At 37.4% G+C, this 10,206-nt stretch overlaps 1 protein-coding gene across 4 annotated transcripts; it reads left to right on the top strand.

The window, feature by feature from the left end:
- The first annotated feature begins 788 nt into the window (after window positions 1-788).
- Window positions 789-9,925, top strand: slc16a13 (solute carrier family 16 member 13). Of its 4 annotated transcripts, none has more exons than XM_082161256.1 (6): window positions 789-1,042; window positions 3,619-3,869; window positions 3,981-4,124; window positions 4,213-4,469; window positions 6,014-6,539; window positions 7,078-9,925. In XM_082161256.1, the coding sequence occupies exons 2-6, from the start codon at window positions 3,635-3,637 to the stop codon at window positions 7,428-7,430; spliced, it is 1,515 nt and encodes a 504-aa protein (XP_082017382.1). In that variant the 5' UTR covers window positions 789-1,042; window positions 3,619-3,634; the 3' UTR covers window positions 7,431-9,925. The 4 variants fall into 4 exon arrangements, with proteins under 4 accessions (XP_082017382.1, XP_082017381.1, XP_082017383.1 ...); XM_082161255.1 differs by having other exon boundaries at window positions 789-1,014; XM_082161257.1 differs by lacking the exon at window positions 789-1,042 and adding an exon at window positions 1,258-1,891.
- The last annotated feature ends 281 nt before the right edge of the window (window positions 9,926-10,206 follow it).

Raw genomic sequence — 10,206 nt, forward strand, 5'->3', positions numbered from 1 at the left:
AATCTAGCTTGCCAATGCCTGTCTGATTCTTGGAGCCTAGAAGAACAAAGAATTCACCTCTTAGCCCTTCCTTCCTTCGATTAGCTCACAACTGTTACCCCTCGACTCACCCTAAAGCGCCTCAGCTTCTCTACGGGTGCTGCTGAAATACGAACAATGGAGCGACTGGCACCTGTTTCCGGCCTTAAACAAAAACCGGCCATGCGCACACACACACACACACACACACACACACACACACACACACACACACACACACACACACACACACACACACACACACACACACACACACACACACACACACACACTACCTGTCCGTCAATATGTGTAGTTGTGTATGGAAGTTTTACCACTTAAAGGGTGAGGCTAGTTCTACCAAAAATGAAAATTCTAATTACTAATTACTAAACTAATTACTTGTTGAATTACAAGCATGTTCACTTGACGTGTGACAGAGTTAAAATTTTTGGGTGAACTATAACTCAAACATTCACTGGGTCAAACATTCACTGATGTTCCAGAAGGAAACACGATGCTTTAAGAGGCGGGGGGTGAAAACTTTTGAACAGGATGAAGATGTAAAAAGAAATCTTATTTTGTGTGAATATAAAAAAATATATATTTAGTACTGTCCTTCGGAAGCAACAGAAGATACTTGCATGTTTCTTGGAAGACAAATTAAGAACAATTTACCTTGATCTTCAAATTCAAAAAGTTTCCACCCCCCCCCCCGGCTCTTAATGCATGGTGTTTCCTTCTGGAGCATCAGTGAATGTTTGAACCTTTTTTAATAGTTTGAGTCTCTCAATTGTCCTCAGTTTGAAAAGATGGATCTCAAAATCTTAGTCACTGCTGGAAAACAGGTTCAAACATGCAAAAGATGCTGGATAACTGAAGAATTTGCAGGACCTAAAGGATTTTTTTGTTTAACTGCTCAGAACAAACAAGGGACTCAACAACAACCATAACAAAAACGACAACGACAACAAAAAACAGCCGTGGATCATCCAGGTAACGACACACAGTATTTCAGAATCAGGTGTGTAAACTTTTGAACGGGGTAATTTTTATATATTCAGCTTCTTTTTTTTTGTCTTGGGGACTATATATCTAATTCATATCTAATTCAGGACAGTATTAAATGAAAAAATGACATGCATTTTGTATGATTGATATATATATATATATATATATATATATATATATATATATTTACACATTAGGCCTATATGCATTCACACACACACACACACACACACACACACACACATTTGTATTCATTTACTTTAATACACATATAACACACTTTTACAATATTGTTAAAATATAGATTTTGCTTTACCCTACATGAACAATCACATTTTAAACATTCCAGTTTAAAACCAGTTTAGACCAGTAAACAACCCTGGGCTGTTTTAAGAAATGTTAGCATTTTTAAAGTGTTGGGCAACTGATATAATATCTCTAACCATTAACTGAAACTGTCGCTAGAGGGCATTTGGTTCATACCCGGCATAGATAACGTTAATCTTTACCGACAGTAGTTAAATGCATGACAGAATGCTGAATGTGCAGTTATTGTCGACTACTGAACCTGACAGTGCACGTGTAGTTCATGAAGCGATCGATGGTAGGACTATGTTCTTGACATTTTTTTAAACTTTAAATGCTAGCTCGTGAGCGCGCTCTGGAGGCGGAGCTTCGCTGAAACTAAACCAGTATGTTGTCATTCAAGCAGCAGCAGGTGAATTTATGAATAAGTCGAAAATCACCATCGACTATGTGCTTACCAATATTTACCGGTTGTCTATGCATTTAAAAAGAAGATGTTTACATGATTTGACCTAATCATCATGACTCGTAAGGAAAAGGGGTGATTGGGTTATGGGTAAGTAACGACTGATCTGTTCTGGACACATTCACCTGAAGCAATCGCATTTTGAAACGGATAACATTTTCCGAAAATTTGCACTATCAAATGATTGTAATGTATATTATATGTCATTCAGTAAGCAGAAATGTTACATACTGTTTGTCTTACATGTTTAGTGTTTCATTGTAACTCACATATCTACTACTGCCAAATAATGTATGTCACGTGTGGTACGTCCACAATACAAATAATATGCCTCAACTGTAATTATAACAACACATTTGGTCTGCAAGATCAAGTCCATGTGTTTGCGTTTGTATTGATCGATATTAACGCCATAAATTCGTGAATAAATCGTGTCACTGACACTGTAAAATCCCGTGTGCTAAATATGAACAAAGCTAGCGACACATGATTGAATGGGTGTGCTACGTCACTACGCAAGAGTGATTTCCTCAATATTAGCTGTGGTCCCGTTACCTAATTCATTTTTATTAATAATCCATTATGGTTGTTTGATTTGCATTGGGCGTATTTTCACGTGTGAGCAGATTTTATTTATTATTTTTTACATTACCTAATAATTAATGTTATACATCCGGAGATCGAGTATGTAGACCCGTAGACCAGTATTTTAAAACTTACATTTAACATCAAGCAACGAAATAAAAATTTTAAAATCATTTTTATTTCCATATTTTTCACATCTTTTTTTTTCATAATGTTTCTCATCATAAATGTACACGAGCACAAATTAACATCTGACAATATTTCACAGGTCCTCAAATTTTTTAGTACATTATAAACATCTAAAAAAAAATAATAATAAATAAATATATATATATATATATATATATATATATATTGCAGGTATTAGGCCAACCTGCAGTTTGCATCACACTGCTTCCTTCAACAAAAACCCAATAGGATTTTCCCATAGGCTTTTGGATTATTGCTAAAAGCAAGCTCTGTGATCAACAAAAGTTTATGATATTTACACGTTTTGTCCATCAAGATAATTTTTGGGCTATTTGGGTTTACATGAAGTGTTGTTTCAAACTAGTGAGAAAACAAAAAAACATTCAAAGGACACTTTTAAGTGTTGCTTTATCTATTTTTTATATACAATAAATATCTTTAAAGGCCATTTTCTCTTAATTATTATTTTTTTCTCCTGCACTGAATCTCCATTTCAGCACCTTTACATACACCAAACTTTACAGTTTTATTCATATCTCTATTTTGAAGGATTTTACTGAGGGGTTTACATATGTAATTCGCCTGATTTTATACATTTTATTATTTTCTGACAGTATTTTCAGATTTATGGTGTGATAAAAAGAAAGACCCTTTTACTCTAATACGTCAATAAAATGAAAAAAAATTTTTTTAACCTGATTTAATTCAGTGTTCATATTTTTTTTCTGGAAATGTATGCAAATTAGTGCACATTTAATTGCCTAATAATGCCTAATTTTCATATTTAGATATAACATTACAGAAAACTTTTTATTATATTTTTTATTTACTTTCTTTAGTGTGTAATGTTGCTGTTTTAGCATGAAAAAGACCTTACATAGACAGTTACAAAGCACAAAGACACTATTTTTCTCTATATCAGTAAGCACTGTTTCTGAACTCCAGCTAATTCCAGCCTAAGGCATAAACAAAAATAAAGGGGCAGGGCATGAAAACCTCCAAAAACAAAATCAAGACTTTCAAATCATGGTCTCTTTAATCAGTCTCTTCAGTGCAAAGATGGAAAAGCCCCAAGAGAGGCCGGAAACGCAGCAGTCGTCCCCGCTGATGGCGGCACCTGATGGGGGTTGGGGCTGGGTGGTGGTGGGGTCTCTTTTCGTGACATCCGCCCTGGTGTTTGGGATCATCCGCAGTCTGGGCGTCTTTTTCATGGAGTTTGTGCAGTACTTTGATGAGAGTGCTCAGGCAGTGTCTTGGATAACATCCATTGGGTTGGCCATACAACAGCTAATGAGTAAGTTCATATGCACAAATTCGTTCATGACATATGTCTTTATCGACCAGCACGATATGGTAAAACCAAATTTTGTCTTGGCACATGTTAACTGCGTACGTCTGCACACAGGTCCAATAGCTGCAGCCGCATGTAATGTGTATGGAGCTCGCACAGTTGTTATGATGGGAGGATTCCTCTCAGGCCTGGGATTCATTCTGGCTTCCCAGGCAACATCTCTTTTGCATCTTTACATGACCATGGGATTCATTTCAGGTAGATGCTCTTGTAAATAGTGTCCTTAATATTAGCCAACTTCAGGATCCTGATTGGTGTTGTTCATCTCTGTGTTGATCTGTGTCAGGTTTAGGCTGGGCACTGGTCTTCACCCCTACTGTTGCGTCAGTGATGCAGTATTTCACCATGCAGAGATCTCTAGCCATGGGCCTGGGCTTCACAGGAGTCGGTCTTGCCTCTTTCGCCTTCTCCCCGCTTTTTCAATATCTAGTGGAAGTTTACGCCTGGCGTGGGGCCTTGCTTATCCTCGGAGGCCTCAGCTTCAACATGATCGCTTGTGGAGCTCTCATTCGACCTCTAGGGAATCCAAAAGTTGTGGAAAAGGTATGTGCTCTGATATATAAATCAATACAATTACATTAATTGATCAATTGAACAATTAATAATTGAAATATATTAGAATTATGCAATTTTATACTACAGGGCCGTTGAATGCTTGAATCTTATTGGTTGACGAACGTTCTAAGGTGTGCATTATTTTCAGGGAAACGCACGGCTAAAGTAGTTCCAGGCAGGTCTTGACCGCATTACAGTTCCATATCACTTCGCGTAGTCAACTGTAATAACGGAAAATAGGATACAATTCATAACAAGAAAAAGCATTTCGCCCCATGCGCTTGATCTGCAATTTTCAATGTCTAGCTTCACAATCAACAGAAACATGCAGTTTAATTTTAATAAATAAAGTATATAGTCCTATCTATAATCAATAGAACATTAAACTGAATATAGGCTAAATAAATGGATAGTCCTGCAGCACGGATTTTTATTGCAGATAATATAACAAATAAATAATTATTGATAGGCCTACTTGTTAAAAGGGCTTTGTGTTTCATTTATTTGGTCATCTGTCAATAATGAAAAAAAAAAAAAGAATGAACGAATGAATTAAAACGCATTGAATTAATAAATAAATAAAACTATTGCAAACATGCTTTTGTCTCATTATTGCAACATCTTTCTCTAATAACTGCATAATGAATTTAATTTGATACTTATGACTAATCATGCCCACACGCGTGTTCAGCGCGCTCAGTCTGTGTTCAGAGTCGGTGTTTAAAATCTGCTGCAGTCGATGAAAACAGTCAGAGAATGTGTCAGCTAGTCGTGTGTCCCCAGCATTAGTCTGCTATCAGTGGCTCAAACCTCCGTTACTAACTCTACCTAACCCTAACCCTAACCCTAACTCAGCGTTAGTCTGCTATCAGCGGCTCAAACCTCCGTTACTAACTCTACCTAACCCTAACCCTAACCCTAACTCAGCGTTAGTCTGCTATCAGCGGCTCAAACCTCCGTTACTAACTCTAAAATGACGTTTTGGAATTAGCAACGGAGGCATGGGATTAGATGCGTAAGAAATTAGTCCTACATACAAGAGCATCACCATAGAGAGCATCATCATACAAGATAATTTTTCAAGAAATCACGGAAAGATGAGTGAGAAGGAGAAAAACAAGTTTTTTTTGCGAAAACAACTTAAAATACTCCCGTCATTTATGGTCATAGATAAGAGTAAGACATAATTTGAAACTGTATGGTCTATTTTTTATTTGGCAAAACATTTGGCTTTTGTATAATAAAGAAAACAAACAGCATGTTGCTTTCTGCCGTCCCGGTTTCCTTTCCGTGAAGTTTGTGGAGCACGTCACAAAAATGAATCGAAACTCAGCGTATAGCCTACTAGCAAGCTCTTGCGTTAGCAAACTGCGTTGCTTTGCCACACACGCCCCCTTCTGGACTGGAGTGTGGATCGCCTGTGACTGACTGTGTTCACCAAACCGTGACGGTTCGGGGACTAATACATGTACCGTTACACCCCTACTATTTATATTACAGTGATTAATCATTTCTTTTTATGCTTTTCTCAGACAGAAAACTCGACCAACCTCAACAGATGCTCTTCTTTATCCTCCCGTATCTACGAGTGCTTTGAGCTCTCCCTGCTTTCACACCGAGGCTTCCTCACTTATGCCGTGGCCATCACCTTCTTCAATGCAGGCTACTTCATCCCCTACGTTCATCTGGTGGCCCACAGCCGTAACATTGACTTCAATGAGTACCAGGCAGCCTTTGTAATCTCTGTAACCGGTGTGGCAGATATCGTGGGCCGCGTAGCCTCCGGTTGGGCCTCGGATCTGGGCAAAATGCGGATGCCCCACATGCTGGTGGTGTGGACTGGGTTACTGGGCCTGTTTCTGATGCTCATTCCTGCTGCTGTGAGTTACTCAGGACTGCTGGTTGTCAGTGTGGCCTATGGGTTCTGCGCAGGAGCGATGACGCCGCTGGCCTTCGCGGTGGTACCGGAGATCGTAGGCATCGAGCGAGTGCTGGGAGCCCTCGGTCTCCTGCAGCTCATTGAGAGCGTTGGAGGGCTTCTGGGAGCACCACTGTCTGGTAGGAGCTCATAAGATTATCACAATCATTATATTTAAAGGGATAGTTCGCCCAAAAATTTTAATTCTGTCAGTAATTACTCGCCCTCATGTTGTTCCAACCCCGTAAGACTTTCGTTCTTCTTCGGAACACAAATAAAGATATTTTTGATGAAATCTGAGAGCTGGATCACTCCTCCATAGGCTTCTCTGTAATTGAAACTTGTCGGCCCAGAAAGTTAGTAAAGACAATGTTTACAATAGTCCAAGTGACTACAGTGGCTCAACCATAAGTTTATCAAGCGACGAGAATACTTTTTGTGCGCAAAAACAAAACAAAAATAACGACTTTATTCAACTATTCATTTTCTCCTGTGTGGGCCTCTGAGTGAGTTCATGTAGTGTAACAGCGCAGCGCTTCTGGGTCACTATTGGCCAGCATCACACACATGACCAGCGCCGACCAATAGAAGAAAATGAATAGTTACATTGATACAGCTCTTTAAATTCCCAGTCAGCATTGAAATGATTGTTCCATCTCCATTTTTGTTTTCTCCTAGGCTGGCTGAAGGACTACACTGGGACATACACGGCATCTTTTATCACTGCTGGTGCTTTCCTCGTGTCAGGTACATTGGTTACAATGACTCTTCCCTATTTCTGGTCTTGTATGGCCCCTCCACCCCCATCACCATCAAAGAAGAAGTCTCAGGATTGCTCCATTGAAGATGGACTACTCAAACCAACTACCTCTGACTCTGCTTCTGAGAAACTGTGCCCCGTGGAGGATACACTTTACTCAGAAAAAGAGTTAAAGATCTGCTCTAAGAGAGATGTTACACATCCAGAGCAAGAGCGAGAAGAAATACCTCAGGAAATGATTCATCTGACTAATTTAAAGGAAACGTTATGATTTTTGTGATGTTAGATTATACCTAATGGTGGTAGTGCTAGTTTTTGAAAGGATATTTGCATTATATCTAACAGGATATAGGCAAATGTTTGTATTGGAATCTTGGCCAAAATGGTTTTATGAAATTATCCACTAAAAGTTTTACTGCAAAATGTGGTACAAGTACAAGTTAATGAGACTTCCCCAATGCCAAATAATATATATGTATATATATATAGGTGGAATTTGCTACTAGTTCTTTTTGGATAGTAGCAAGACAATCCAAAGGATGTTCTCAGATTTTGAGAGTTTTGAAAAGCAGCAGAACTTATTTAAAGTTAAATACAAATCTGTCTTAATGTCACAAATATTGTTTATTTAATGATTCCTTTAATAAACAACAAGTAGACATTTGCCATGGTAAAACCATATTTTGTGGACATGCACTATGAAATCAGTGCCCTCTCAAAGTTATACAATATTGTCCTATTGTATAACTTTTTGAGAGAGGGCACTCATTTCAATCAGCATAAATCCTTATCATGACCTAAATGTAATAAAGTAGCTTTAATTATCATTGAAGACTAGCAATATTGCTGTTATTTTTGATTATATAATAATGGCAATATACAAACACCAGCAGCTGTGCAGTGTTATTTTAGTATCATTGAGATACTTTTATTTTATTTTATTTTAATTTTTGTTAGTAAATATTTTGGTGAAATATTTTGGTTTCTCTAGCGAATGTTTTTGCGTTCCAGTTCTTTGCGAGCGAATGCAACGTTTGTCTGGGAACGCAAAACATGACATGTTTTTCCTCCTCATCATGTCCCTTTTGGGGCTCTGTAGAAGTCAATATTTTTTATTTAATAACAAATATTTTCATAGTCAATACAAAATCATCACAAAATAAGGATTTGTGCCGATGTTGTCTTAAAAGTCCTCTTTTGCTTGGCTATTTCTGAATTTATGGAGGGCACTGTATATGCTATGCTAAGTATGCTATGCTAAGTATAAATTCTATTTATTTATAAAATATTATTTTTATTTTATTAGAATTTTTTGGATTGTAAGTTATGGTGTCATGTTTGACCTCTGGCACTCTCTGACAGGAATCTAATTATGATGTTTGGTGGAGGAAATTATGGTTTTTATTAATCGCAGTTACTGCGTTTTGTATTCAAGGCTAGTCAAACATGTTTGCTGCTAGCAAGAACTTTCTCAATTCCAAGCTTTTAACTGCTTGGTCATCACATGTCAGACATGATGTCACATCAAGCAAAAGCTAATATAAAGTCAAAACATTTTCTTGTTTGGTGCTAGAGGCTAGTAATAGTATACAGAGACAGGAAGGCAAGCTAATGCTAACGTAGCAATGCTAATCCTGTTCAGCTCCTTGGGTAGAGCATCATTCTTTCACTCTTTCACACGCACTTACTTACATTTACTTGATTTCAGCTTTTCTTGTTCTTGTGTTGCATATGGAGAAATATGTTTTCAAGATGTTCTTTTGCATTGTCTGAGACAATTGATGTTGTCTTTTCGGGGTCAAATTGCATCTTTTGTGTATTTCAGTGATATCTTTAAACCTGTGCATACTTTTAAATATTTTATGATGGGGATTTTGCCTAATGCAAAGGGTTTTCACTGTGATGTTCAAGCTCAAGGTCTCAGAATATTGACATACTTTATCCACAGAGGTCGCTGACTTAAAACAAATTCACCTTATGAATCATTGACCAAAGTGTTTAACAAATTGTGTTCTTCAAAGCATTTTTTGTTTGTTTAAACATTTTATTTGACATAATACAAGAGATTTACTATTGTATATTCATTTCAACCTTGTTAGTTCTCTACTTCACACGGAAAACCCTTTGAATACTAGTCGGTAATGCTGTTTTAAAGACACACTTTTCATAAAACCAAACACGTGAGCCTTAATCTTCATAGACTGAGACTCAATGAGCTCAGCCACTGCCAGACTTTGCTTTCTCATGTGAGAGGCTCTTATTGCCTTGAGATTGGCCACACACACACACACACACACACACACACACACACACACACACACACACACACACACACACACACACACACACACACAGACAGCTTAGCCTATAGACCTCAGTTTGCTGGCATAGCATGAGAAGTGAAACTCTTCTTGAGGTTGGATCAGTTCAGTAGCACTATAAAGTCAGCTATGCAGTTCAGTCACAGTTGGTCTAGTAGTGGCATTGGTTTGCCAAAGCAGGGCAATGACATTAAACATTTCATCATCTGAGCTTTATAGCTTTAGAATGCTAGTTGACTTTTGATCTAGTTGGAAGGTTGTGTGGAATTTCCAATCTGAGCCGATCAGGTAGTTTTACCTTTTACCAGCAGATATTAATGTGCCTGTTATCCTTTCATTTTCCAGGAAGAGCACTGTGTGGTAAGGCAGTTGGGTTTTATTGGAACAAATAAATCTGTGTTAAGTAGACTTTAATGTTGTTAATTAAAAATGTCTCTTAAGCTTACCAGGGCTGCATTTGTTTGATCAAATTTAGTCATTTTGTGAAATATTATTACAATTTCAAATAACTGTTTACTATTTTAATATGTTTTAAAATGTAATTTATTCCTATGATCAAAGCTGAATTTTCAGCTGATTTGCTTTTTTTTTTTTGGAAACTGATAATATCAGGGGCGTTGTAAAAACCCCTTAGCTGTTCTAAATCCACTATAAAACACGGTTTCAAGGGGCTTATTGCTTTTATAAAACGGTTACTCCATAAAAATGTTCATTTTAATATTTATT

The sequence above is a fragment of the Leuciscus leuciscus genome (assembly GCF_965113295.1).
Source record: "Leuciscus leuciscus genome assembly, chromosome: 2".
Lineage (NCBI taxonomy): Eukaryota > Metazoa > Chordata > Actinopteri > Cypriniformes > Leuciscidae > Leuciscus > Leuciscus leuciscus.